This window comes from Lissotriton vulgaris, chromosome 9 (genome assembly GCF_964263255.1).
Source record: "Lissotriton vulgaris chromosome 9, aLisVul1.2, whole genome shotgun sequence".
Classification (NCBI taxonomy): domain Eukaryota; kingdom Metazoa; phylum Chordata; class Amphibia; order Caudata; family Salamandridae; genus Lissotriton; species Lissotriton vulgaris.
The window spans coordinates 877,986,252-878,000,316 of NC_141697.1; the positions used below are offsets into that span (position 1 = coordinate 877,986,252).

At 44.6% G+C, this 14,065-nt stretch overlaps 1 protein-coding gene across 1 annotated transcript in view; it reads right to left on the bottom strand.

The window, feature by feature from the left end:
* TGFB1 (transforming growth factor beta 1) overlaps positions 1–14,065 on the bottom strand; it is a 156,369-nt gene that overhangs the window by 20,914 nt on the left and 121,390 nt on the right. The window contains 1 exon segment of the mRNA XM_086938626.1: positions 7,903–8,053. Within this exon segment, the coding sequence (XP_086794752.1) occupies positions 7,903–8,053 (151 nt within the window).

Consider the following 14,065-nt stretch of genomic DNA (forward strand, 5'->3'; position numbering starts at 1 on the left):
GTTTGGCTCAGATTTCACTTGTAAAAAACAAAGAAATTCAGCAGTTATAGTTCCCTGAGCTAACTATAACTTATGCACCCGCACTGCACTGCTGAATACCCACTAACACGTTCATATAGCCACTCACACACCCATACAGCCACTCAAATGAGATATGTTAGAAATAGTATGACTAATTACTAGTAGAGAAAGAATAATCACTGGATGATGTCATCAGTGATGTAATTTGAGATGTCATCAGAGATGCCACTGACCATGTCATGAGTGATGTAACATTGGAGGTCATAAGCAGTGCACTGCGGGGCATAAATTATAGATAGCTCAGATAACTATAACTGCTGAATTTCTATGGTTTTGTCCGAGTAAAATCTGAGCCTAACTATAACATCCCAGTAATCTTTGTTTTTTTCAGCGAATTTCTAAGGTTTGAAAAAAATTCTATTACTAACTATAACGTCCCTGTAACCTTTCGTTTTTCAGCAAATTATAAGGTTTTTAAATTCTATTTCCTAACTAGTCGAGATAGGGAGACGGGCCTCCCACTAACTCTCAGCCGTCCTGCCATGTGGGACTTACTGGAGGTAACAGGAAGGGTTCTTGGCCCTGAAGGACCCTCAGCATCCAAAGGGACTTCATCCCCAACAAGAAGTGCGCCAAGAGGCGTGTTTGCTGAGTGTTGGAGAAAGGGGGCGGGCCTCCTATAACTTCCCCTGCGACTTGGCTTTTTCTTTTAACAATTTTTATTAGGGGTGCGTGAGATGCATGACCCCCCCTCCAGGCCGATTTCAGCTCTGAAGACCCATCCACGGGGCCCGGACTTTTTTCAAAATGTATATATGATTGGGGAGGGCGGCCACATGGGCCCCCTCCCCAAGCCAATTTTGGGCCGAGAACCCCATCACCAGGGGCATGGCAATTTACAAATGGGGCAGGAGGGTTGCGCAGCCCCCCTCCCAGGGCCTCGTCCCCTGGGGCCTGGCCATGGTTTCCAAGGTGCCCCCAGGGCATCCAGTGTGTATTGGGACCGCGGGGAAGCTGGAAGGCTCCCGGCAGTCCCTGCTCCTGAAGGAGCTGGAATTGCTTTCCGACACAAGGAGTTGCTCCCTGTGTCTGAAAGCATTCATCTGTTTCCCTCCTCGCTTGACAGCAGGTAGGGAAACAGACGAGTACTCCACTTCCAACAAGCAAAAGCAATTTCACAGCTCGCTTGCTGGAAGTGGAGTGTTTGCTGTGGCTTTTTTGTCAAGAGCAGTTAAAGCTGCTGCCAAGCAATTTTTTATGAAAACTTCGGGAAGATTGGTCAACTGGTGCCAAAGACATAGGCAAGTAAAAAAATGCTTTTCCTAGGGAAGCATGGTCCTAACTATACCTACATACTGGTGAAAGCCAGTAGGATATATATATATATATATATATATATATATATATATATATATATATATATATATATATATATATATATATATATATATATATATATATATATATCCACCAAACGCAGGCGCTACAAAAAACGCTGCACGGACCACACCAAACTCACTTGAACTGGTCTCTTTATTTAAAAGATTAAATGGCAGACGCGTTTCGAGTCTAGCGACTCTTTCTCCATGCCTTTGCTGCTTTGCCTGTGGGTTCGTTGTGATTTTTAAAACGTAGCTTCTGAGACACTGAAAAAGGACAACAAGTCTGTTGATCCCTGTTAAAGACACAGTCATTTTAGGATTTTCACAGGTGGTGCCGTGTTTCCAACAATAGAACAAAGGTCAGTACTTTTGCACGTCTTGAGGGTTGTAAGTAACTGCAAATAAAGTCAATAAGAAGTTCCCTCTGTTCAGAGTTTGTTTTCTCCCAATATACACCTCCGGGACTCAATTCCCCATAATGCATCATGACTGTTCTTTAAAATTATAAGGGGTTCCAATGTCGATTTTGGTAAAACCGCTCACAGTTCTGAAGCATACCGAGTGCAATCTTGCTTTTAAAAGGACATTTCCATACCTCGGTTATGCTGAACCAGCTTGGTTTATATATATATGTATGTATGTATATATATCACCTCCACACCCTCCACACCTGCTTTCACTACAAAACAGGTCTGACACATGCTCTGGATACCAGCAAGTTTCTTTATTCCGCCATTGCACACATAATTCACACTTCGTGAGTCCACAAGAATCAGTCTCCGGCAGACGCGTTTCGGCGTGTGCCTCATCAGTGCCGGGTGCTCACTGAAATTTGCCAAGATGGAAATGCTCCGAAGCTGCTGTTTTTAAGCTGCTAACCGAGTCTTCTCATTGGCGGGCAATCACTCTCACTGAAAGCGGACAGGGAAAGTTCCTCAGATCTTTGTTGCCGCTATTCCTACCAAGAGACCTCGGGTGAAGTGCATCGAGTCCCGCAATATGGAACCAACAGGCAGTAAGAAAGAGGTACGGTGACCTTAACTTCGCACATGATAATGCTTTGCAATGTCGGCTCCTTCTAGCATTGCGGGAAAACGCTGGCGGCTTCCATCATTGCTGGACAGTCCATTAAACAGACATACTGTCTGCTCCCTCTCCCCAATACCTTTGAGACACTCCGGGTTGGGGGGGCGCCGCATTGTGCCTACCAAGCACATCGTCCATTGCCACAGTTTGTCGGTTGATGCGGAGCTCCAGACCGAGGGGCGTGTCAGAACGCGGAGCCGACCTCCGCTTTAATATCACCTCCACACCTGCTTTCACTACAAAACAGGTCTGACACATGCTCTGGATACCAGCAAGTTTCTTTATTCCGCCATTGCACACATAATTCACACTTCGTGAGTCCACAAGAATCAGTCTCCGGCAGACGCGTTTCGGCGTGTGCCTCATCAGTGCCGGGTGCTCACTGAAATTTGCCAAGATGGAAATGCTCCGAAGCTGCTGTTTTTAAGCTGCTAACCGAGTCTTCTCATTGGCGGGCAATCACTCTCACTGAAAGCGGACAGGGAAAGTTCCTCAGATCGTTGTTGCCGCTATTCCCACCAAGAGACCTCGGGTGAAGTGCATCGAGTCCGCAATATGGAACCAACAGGCAGTAAGAAAGAGGTACGGTGACCTTAACTTCTCACATGATAATGCTTTGCAATGTCGGCTCCTTCTAGCATTGCGGGAAAACGCTGGCGGCTTCCATCACTGCTGGACAGTCCATTAAACAGACATACTGTCTGCTCCCTCTCCCCAATACCTTTGAGACACTCCGGGTTGGGGGGGCGCCGCATTGTGCCTACCAAGCACATCGTCCATTGCCACAGTTTGTCGGTTGATGCGGAGCTCCAGACCGAGGGGCGTGTCAGAACGCGGAGCCGACCTCCGCTTTAATATCACCTCCACACCTGCTTTCACTACAAAACAGGTCTGACACATGCTCTGGATACCAGCAAGTTTCTTTATTCCGCCATTGCACACATAATTCACACTTCGTGAGTCCACAAGAATCAGTCTCCAGCAGACGCGTTTCGGCGTGTGCCTCATCAGTGCCGGGTGCTCACTGAAATTTGCCAAGATGGAAATGCTTCGAAGCTGCTGTTTTTAAGCTGCTAACCGAGTCTTCTCATTGGCGGGCAATCACTCTCACTGAAAGCGGACAGGGAAAGTTCCTCAGATCGTTGTTGCCGCTATTCCTACCAAGAGACCTCGGGTGAAGTGCATCGAGTCCCGCAATATGCAACCAACAGGCAGTAAGAAAGAGGTACGGTGACCTTAACTTCGCACAAGATAATGCTTTGCAATGTCGGCTCCTTCCAGCATTGCGGGAAAACGCTGGCGGCTTCCCTCATTGCTGGACAGTCCATTATACATATATATATATATATATATATATATATATATATATATATATATATATATATATATATATATATATATATATATATATATATATATATATATCAGAGTTTTTATGTAGCTCTGTGGATATATGGATATAAGGATATATATATATATATATATATATATATATATATATATATATATATATATATATATATATATATATATATCCTTATATCCATATATCCACAGAGCTACATAAAAACTCTGAGAGAATACATTGAGTTCTGCAAACGGGTGGAATTAGGGATGTCGTGCTGCTCGTATTAACTTTTAGAGCCGATGATCAGCGCTGAAAAATCAGCACAAACGGTACCACGTGGTGCCAGAGCTTCTTCCTAAGTTGATTTTCCTGCTGCTAAAGTAGATTTTCTACTGAGCAGGCACTTTCTGACCGCGAAAGGTCGCAACCACTCAAGTTGGGGAAATCTTGCCGACTGCCCATCTTGAGAGAGAAAACCACCCTAGGGGAAGCCAAATAACCATTGCAGAGCAGCGCACAAGACAAAACACCACCACGTGGCGGTGGCGGAATAACTCCACATTACATCAATAGCGTGGAGTGGCCAAAACACTGCCAAACCTGCCGGTGGAGTTGAATTTATCCCCCCCACCATATATGCACACACATTTACAATGCAACGCAAAAATGGGACAGGCCAGATATTGAAATAAGACTAAAGGTTTTAGACCTACTTTTATGTTGTACCTTTCCCAGTTTTTGCTTCCCAAAATCTGGTCACCCTAAGTATTTTACATCTGAAGAGTACACTAAATGATTACGTTGTTTGGCACATTCAATGCTTTATTTCCTATATACATTATAGAAAGAAAGCAATCCTTTTTTCCTATGTTTTCCAAGCACTGGCAAAACTAACAGGAAGGCTTTAATTTAATAAACAGCATTTTGCATGATACTCATGTAAACAGCATTTGTGAAGGCTTATGTTTAATGTGTTCACACATGAAAAACCAGATCTCTTGTTTTTTATAATGCTTGTTTCTCTATGATATGATAAAGTATTGCCAATTCCTTAAGTGCCTCCATTTTCAACCTATTTTTCTAGTTCAAAAGAGTAGAACCACTTATAAAAAGAACGCTCAATAATAATGGTTTATCCTTCGAAAATACTGTTATAGTCTGTGCTAACAAATGCATGTGTGTGTGGGCATGTGTAGCCCACGCTGTGAGGATTGGATCGTTCATCATAGTGCAGGTAAATCTTAACTGAAACAGATAATCTTTGTGAGGACCGGTGTGTGAGGAGGACTGGCCTCCGTGTCGTGTTTAGGTACTTTTGAGCGAGTGCATTAAAAAACTAAAAGTGCAGTTATATTTGCCTCTTTCTGCTTTATAACCTACACTACTATCAAAGCATGTGTTGAGTTAGAATAGTAGTTACAAAGTTTATTATGGTCAATGGCGGGTCCTCATAATTATAAGTATGTCATGTTGTGTGGGTGTGCACGCCAGCAGGTAGTTATAGCTAGGATTGTGTTTCCATAGGAAATGCCTTTTTGTGTTACTGCATACTTTAGTGCTGTTTGATGAATCTTCACAAAAATGTCCAAACAAGTGCTCTGTTTTACCTAGTTTGTGCATGGAAAGGTTTGGGTTGATACGTCAAGCGTGGGGTCAAAAGGAGGGGGTCTAAAACATGTTTTCCCCATTCATTTTTCCATAGGAATTTAAGACACATCTACAGCCAAACGCCTAAACGGATTTACACCAAAATTGGTAGAAGGCTAGATCTTGGTCCATAATTAGTGTTTTTTGTTATTTGGTGTCTCCACATCTACAAGGATGTGGCTATCTTCTGACGCAGGACTCAGTCCTGAGCCCTACAAAAAAGTTTAAAACAAGGCATAAGGGTGCAGGGTAGGGATACCCTGATTGCAGAGGCCTAACTAAAAGCTTGGTCCATCATGCTACTATGAACCCTCCCCTCACAGCGGGATGAGCCAAGGCCCAGGGAATGCAGCAAAACATTCTTATGGGGAGGGGGCGCTGCTAGGCTGCCAACCCCTCTCCCCTAGCCTCAAAAGGCACCAGGGATCCCAGCTCCTGGGGCCAATGTAACATTATTGGGGAGGGAATGCACGTCCTCATTTCCTGTGCCTCAATATGCCCCCAAACCCCAGAACCAAATTCAATCAAGGAGGGGAGAAGGTTTGAACCCTTCTCCCTGAGCCTTAATAGACCAGGGGACTTTATCCCCTGAAGCTGATCTTAAACTGAAGGAGAAGGTGGCCGGCACCCCCTCCTCCCTGAGCCTGTAAAGGTGCCGGGGACCCCATCCCCCAGGGCTGACTCTACAACTATGTCCCTAGACACAGTAGTTTCCCTGCCCGCAATAGCATGGGCAAGGAAAGATGTCTGCTCCCATCTGGCGGGGGCATTTTAAAAGCTCCGGCCGGGTTTGAGCAGACATGCCTTTTCTGCTTGCAAGAATGTGGGCAAGGAAGGGATGTTTGCTCCCCTAGTAGAGAGCTTTATAAATGTTCCTCCCAGGTGGGACTAAACTTTTACTTCGCTGCCCGCACTCTTGTGGGCAGGGAAACTCAGCACTGCTCCGACCCAGCGGGAGCAACCAAAAATAGCTTCTGCTGCTGAGCGGGAGAAATGCCAACTCCCACAGCACCCAGGGTGGATGCATGTGGGTAGCTGGCTGGGACCCTGGGGATTCACAGCTTCCCCCACCGTACTGTCTAGTGGGTGCCCCGGGTGGGCAGCCGGGAACTCAGCCACAAGCACCTTTTGCCCTGGCCACTACCGTTAATATAAAAATAAGGCCCCAGGGGATGGGGTCCCCCCAGTCACAATTGGCTCAGGATAGAGATCTGCGTTCCCCCTCTTCTTAAAACCTGAGGATTGGATCGCCAGGCCCCTTGTGTCTCAGGGAGTGGGGGGCAGCTGCCCCCTCCCCATTACATATATGCCCAGGCGTACCTGAGGCCACTATTGACTCGGGGGGGGGGCAGCTCACCCCAACTCCTTTTCAAAAATAAATGCCCCAGGGGTCCAAGGTGGCCTTGGTGGGGCCCTTAATGGCTCACGGAGGGGGAGGGGGGGTGCACATGCACCTCTCCCTGAATAAAAAAATAAAGGTCCTAGAGAATGTGGTCCCCAGGGCCGGAAGTGCCTCGGGAAGGAGGGCAGTACACCCCTATCCGCTTTCAAAAACAAAAAGGTCCCTTACCTCATCCCTATGTGTTTTCAGTGCATTTCCTTATTTGTGGAAACACTGGTGTGACATCATTTCCACATTATGACACTGAAAGCAATATGTCACCTGAGGTAATTGGTAGCACTTGATCAGATGGAGAAGTGGCAAAGCCATAAAGCAAAGTGAAAGACACAAATATTACACTGGGACACATCAAACTTGAAGCAAGGAAAAATAATAAATATACATTTTTCCAAAGAACTTAATCCAAAAGAGCAACCATATTTGAAAAAGCTAAGGTATGCATGTATGCCAAAACACCGCTTGAACCCCCAATATTACATAAATTGCCATCGTTCAAGTCAATGAGCAGTATCACACTTTAAAAAAAACATTCCAAGGTGCAACTTTAAGTGGGGAATATTACATTGAATACATTTGCACCTGTTATCATGAAAAATAAATGAAAAAAGAAGAAATGAGGAGTAGGTGAACGAGTTAGGACTTGAGGAGAAGAGATCGAAAAAAAGAGTAACAAAAGATGCCAAATAAATGTAAAATAGAAGAAATTGATAGAACGAGGCAGGAAGGGGGCAGAATTGCATTGAGGGAGGGAGGAAAGAAGGGTCCAGAGGAGTAGATAACAAAAAAATCTATTAATGGGAGCATAAAATACAAAACAAATTGAAAACTGAATTAGGTAAAATAAAGAAACAAAAGACAAGGAAAAAGAATGAGAGTGAATGGATAGCAAAAGTCAGACACCGATGAATTAAAGTAGCAAACCATTCAAACTTCAGGGAAAACAGAGAAGGGGTACAGAAGAGGTTTTGAATGAATATTTTTAGTGCAACAGGTGCATGGTTGGTGCAGGAACTTACGTAGAGCAGAACTCAACATCCAGGGCCCGCTTGCGCCGGGAGCTTTGCAGATGGTCCGCTCGCTCAGCCGGCGTGGACATGATCAGCAGGTAGGGTGAGTTCTGGGACTTCTTGCTGATGGATTGCATGTCGCCCCTTTTGATCTCAAAGCCTAGAAGACCAGGTACAGCGCATTAGGTGATGAGTGACACTGAGATGGGAGAAAATCCTAGACAAAACTTTGCTTGACAGAGGAGAATCCTTTATTGACATATAGATGAGATCCCGTACAAGCTTCTTCAAGTCAAACGATGGTAGAAAGTATCACGTAGAAATTATTTTGCTGCCACTGAATACTTATCAGTATGGCTTATAGAGATAATTAATATAAAACCCTCCACCTCACAAGCATTTATTAAATCTACAGATTTAAGAACTGGTGCAATACAATCATCCTTTTATAGGTTTCAAGTATCAGCCAGAACTGGGGCTAACTAATGCCTAAAACGTAAATACCATTCCTAAACATTCCTTAATTGTGACTCGCAAATTGCGAGTCGCAATTAAGGAATGCTTTCCCATTCATTCCTATGGGCCCATAGGAATGAATGGGAGAGTGCATAAACAATTTGCGAGTGCCAGTAGGTACTCGCAAATTACTCATGCAATTTTAAGGGTGCAGTTCTGTGTGTAACCTAAAACTTTAAAAAATGCATTTTAGTGCATTTTTCAAAGTTTTTTCAAATTACAGACAAGTTTGATTTGTCTGCAATGTGCGGTCCCAAATAGAGAAATCGCTATTTGAAAGTGCTTCTAGCATTGCATTTAAGGAATCGCAAATTGCGGTTCCTTAAATGCAATCACAATTTAGGAATTCGCAAATAATTGGGAATTCTTAAATTGCGATTAAGAAACACTTTTATGCATCTCCAAATGCCAATTTGCGATTGTAAACGGCCGATTTTTGCAAATCGCACCATTTGCAATCGCAAAAACCTTTGATGCTTGTGCCCCTAAGCCCCTTTTATTAAGATAGCCGGGCTTGGCTTTCCTTGACAAACAACACCTATGGTGTCTTAGTTACTATGGTGCCTGTACCTAGAGGAGCATATGCCACCAGTTCAAGAATAATATGAGAAGTGGGAGCGAGGGGTGACAGTTAGAAGGAGGACTGGAGGTGAGCAGATGCTGCCTCGGTTGCTCTTAATAAAGATATTACTACCTGCCTTAAACTGGTGTCTGGCATCTCCACCATTGACGACGACTGGGAGCCTGATGTGTACTTCTGACTCCTTGTTCTTATGAATTGCTGGTAGCAAAAGCAAGATACATTCGCGACCTCAGCCGATGCTGAGCGGGATCTCAAGGGTTAATCTGCAGTGGATATTGGGAGTGCGGTGCACTCCACTGGATGAGACGAGATTGCACATTTTTGCTTAAAGATGGCTTATAGATGGCGCAAAACAGTGAAGTGCATGAGCTCTGAAGTGCCTAGCTTGCGCCTGACAGCAGTTGCAGTGGAACGCGCTGGTTTAAAGCTCCGATGTCACTAAGCAGCGTACCAGTGAGGTCAGCTACCAGGAGCTAACAGATACACCTCAGACACACACTTATGTTTGTGGCTGCCATCTTGGATGTTCGTGAAGCTGGTTGAGGCAGTCCCGGTTCAGTCTCTTAAGGCACAGGGAGGGAAAACACTGTGAGTAAGCATGGCAGTGCTCATCTTCAGTGACTTGCACACTTTACCTCACTACCAAGTGTTAACAGTAAAGGGGATGGGTGCAGCATCAGTGATTCGCACACCCCGTAACTAGCAAGTCCTGTACTTGTAGTGTGTGTCACCCCTTGGAGCTGGTTTATCCAGTGTCAGTCCTCAATGATTCGCACACCAGGGATTAATATTGCTGGTAACAATTGTGCAAGCCCTCTGTGATTTGCACACAGATGTGGCAACAAGAGTCATATGGCCAGGGATACAAAATTGCCCAGCAGCGAAATCCAAATGCGCATACTGTGGGATTATGGGACACTTTGCCAAGTTGTGCAGGAAAAAGAGACAAGAACGTGATTAGATGTGTGATGGATAACGATGATGATGTAGAGGTAGGGATTGAATCTTCGAGGAACGAAGGAGTCCTCAGTATAGAGGATGGTGTATTGGAGGTGAATCTGGACACCAGGAATAAACCTGTATCCGATATAGTTATTTGGAAAGTACACATACAGATTCTGGCAGACTCAGGGTCCCTATACACCACTGTGCAAAAGTCTGAGAGGAAAATTCGCAAAAGTTCTCGGAGATTAATTGAATCCCACTGATATTCATCCAGCCACCTTCACGGGTGGGGACATTTCTATGATGCGCTTTAGAGAGCTTACATTTGAATTCAAAGGTAGAACAGTACAAGGACAATTGTTAAGTACAGAAAAATGACCATCTATACTTGGATGACTTGACTAGGTGAAATTAGGTATTACTCTGGACCCCAATAGTGGAGAATAAGTGATGCTACAAAATTAACCAATAGTGGAAGAAGTTAAGGAACACTTTCCAGGTGTGCTTTCGGGGATGGTAGGGAAGCTAAGTGGTTTTGTTCATAAAATAGTTTTGAAGAAAAGTGCTACACCAGTATGTCACAAAATCAGGAATATACCTATAGGTGTTAGGGATTGCGTAATGAAGGAATTTAATGTTCTGGAGAGTAAGAGAATAATAGAGCCTGTAGAAAGAACCGAATGGTTGTCAGCCTTAGTTGTAGCTCGGAAACTCGATAGCCGGTTATGCCTATGCATTGGCCTCAGGGACTTGAACAGAAATATAGTGATAGATAAGTTTCCCCTACCCAGAATTGATGAACTCCTCTCTAAATCCAAGGATATTAAATGGTTTTCAACAATAGACCGTACTTCGGCTTATCACCAGGTTCAACTGCATCCTTCTAGCAGGAATTTAACTGTGTTTGTTACTCCTTTCGGGTATTAAAGATTTGTACGGATGCCGTTTGGCCTTGCATCAGCGGCTGAGATGTTTCAGCGTCTCATGCCCAAAATGTTCAACGATGGAGTGACGTACCTCCAGGATAATAACTGGTGATGGGCCAAGATAGAAGTGACATGACACCAGGTTAAAGACGGTGTTAGGGAAGTTGGCCAACAAGGGTCTCACTGCGGACTTAGAAAAATGCTGGTTTGCATTGAGATCGGTGACTTACCTGGGTCATGAGGTGGGCAGAGGTGGAACAGCCCCAAAGAAGGATATTATAGAAGCAGTTAGGAATGGTCCTGCCGATACATCTAAGGAAGAAGTTAGGTAGTTCCTTGGTCTGGCAGAATTTTATTCAAGGGTTGTACAAAATGTTGCCAGGAAGACTCACAGATTGAGACAACTGTTAAAGGTGAGGATGCAATTCGGATGGATTGAGGAATTACAAGCCAATTTTGAGAGGATTAAGCAAGACATTGCGACTGTAGTCCCTTTGCAAGGATTTGAGGTGGGAACAGGCAGCATTGTCACCACAGACGCTAGTGGAAATGGACTAGGAGCAGTATTAACTCAGGTATCTAGTATGGGAGAAGAATGCATAGTAGCATATGCTTCCTGGTCATTGTCCCCAGCAAACGAAAAATTCTCTTCATTGAGAAGGAAATGTTGGCTGCAGTTTGGGCCATGGAGCATTACAGGAAGTATTTGTGGGGATACCGGTTTGTGTTCCCCACAGACCACAAAGCCCTGGTGAGGGTCCTCACCTCCAAGGGCATTATCAGAGCAAAAGCTTACATTGCTAGCATGATTTAGAGGGTACTAGGTTGTGTGTACAGTGTGAAATATCTACTAGCTAACATGTACAAAGTGGCAGATTATTTGAGCTGCTCTCTTATCCAGGAAGAAACAGCTGGGGGGAGAGTGGGAAGACTACGGTGTAGCTATGATTGGCGAGGGTAATGTAGCTATTTTGGACGAGGAATGGAAAACTAAACATGAAGAAGATAAAACATTGTTGAGGGTCAAACAATTCATTATAAATGGTTGGGCTAACATGAGCGCCTTGATCAGTGATTGCAAAAAAGTGTGCAAGATTAAAGATTAATTGTCCCTTAGTGATACTTGATATGTCCTAAGGGGGAATAAATTGGTACCTCCAGTTGGTCTAAGATTGAGAATTCTGGAAAAAAAATCATGAGGGACACCTTGGCATAATCAAATTGAAAAGGAGGGTGAAATCATCCTATTGTTGGCTGGGCATGGATGTTGACATTGAAAGGTTCGTGAGGAGATTATACTGGTGTCTGGCATCTCCACCCACCGCCCTGAAGCAGGCGTTAACAAGGAGAAAAGTGTTTATTTTCCAAACAAAACACTCATTGCATGCATGCTTCAGTGCTCAGTAGCACACATCCACTGCGTGGAATTCTTCTGAGATCGCCTAGGATAGGAATTTGTGCTGGAAGGGTATGCTTTAAGTACGAATCCTATTCCAGACAGACCACTCTCACCAGTGAACCATAGTGAAAGGTTCCATATCACACAAGCCACCCGGTTAGTGCAGTGTGAATACTGCACCACAGTTTAGCAAATACACAGCTTTTTCATGTGAAAAGTGCCAGATCAGAATATTTATCAACAAAAGTAAGCCAGTGCGGTGGCCACAGCACACACATATACACATATACATACACAAGTATACATATATATATATCTATATATTACCTACTGGCGGTCGCCAGTAGGTATATATAGTTAGGATTTTTTCTCTATGGGACTTTTGAAAATTCTATGTCTAATAACTTTGGCGTTTGTGGATGGAATCGGCTGAAATTTTCAGGAAAATGGCACATTTTGTTTCTGAGCAGCCCCTGAAAATTTGGTGGGGTTTCGTCAAGGGGGGGCTGAGAAAAAAGGGGGGTCCCAAAACGCGTTTTTTGCATTGAGTTTTCCATAGGGCGGTTGGACTCACTTTTAGCTCGAACGGCTGAATGGATTTGCACGAAACTTGGCAAAATTGTAGGGACTGTTAGCCCGATGTGCCTTTGCTAGGTCTCAATATATGTGCTCCAGTAGTTTTTGAGAAATTAACGTTCAAACCAAGATATATATCTGTAACAGCGCTCTGGGCAGCGATCCGGTCCGCTTACTTTTCGCTTATCGGAACTTTGCGCGCAGCAAGCTGATTGGCTCTCCGGTGTCTGTCAACATTCTAAACAGTCCGGAGCGGACGCCATCTTGTCTCTCGGTAGGATCGAGAGAGAAGAAGAGGTGGAAAACGAAGGGGGAATTTAATGAAAGGGGGCAAGGTATCCCCCTCTTGACCTCCTAGGAATGTTGTTGGGGTTATTAAAGGGTCCCGTGGGGAAAATAAAAAAAAAATGATTTTTCACGGTAGAAGCGCGGCCGCGAACTGGTAGCGAAACGGGAATTCGCCATTTTGTGCTTCGTAAATTAAATTACTAGTTATAAGTGGGTACGGGAGACGTATCCTAATCCCCTATGTTTCCTGAGGGTGGGTGAGGAGGCTGATATATGTTGATACATCTCTTCCAGCGGCTGTGCGTGAGCTTTTTTTTTTTTTTTGCTGCGTGACAGTCCGGAGCGGCCGCCATCTTGTCTCTCGGTAGGATCGAGAGAGAAGAAAAGGTGAAAAACTAAGGGGGAATTTAATGAAAGGGGGCAAGGTATCCCCCTCTTGACCCCCTAGGAATGTTGTTGGGGTTATTAAAGGGTCCCGTGGGGAAAATAAAAAAAAAATGATTTTTCACGGTAGAAGCGCTTCACGGGCCGCGAACTGGGCCGCAAACTGGTAGCGAAACGGGAATTCGCCATTTTGTGCTTCGTTAATTAAAGTACTAGGTATAAGGGGGTGCGGGAGACATATCCTAATCCCCTATGTTTCCTGAGGGTGGCTGAGGAGGCTGATATATGTTGATATATCTCTTCCAGCGGCTGCGCCATCTTGCCTTTTTTCGAATGCCACAATTTTGTCGTGCACGGCAGCCATTTTAGATGCCAGGCTGGTCCCAGGCTATCACCTACCCCTGCGGATGTAGTTTATGGCCCCAGCTGTAGAGAATTCAGACATGCCAATTCTCCTGATTCAGGCGTGTGAGTACTGATTTCAGTGCTAGTCTCCCGCCTCCCGATTTCTGCAAGCAAAAACCCGGGGGCATATTACTAACAACTAGCGATAAT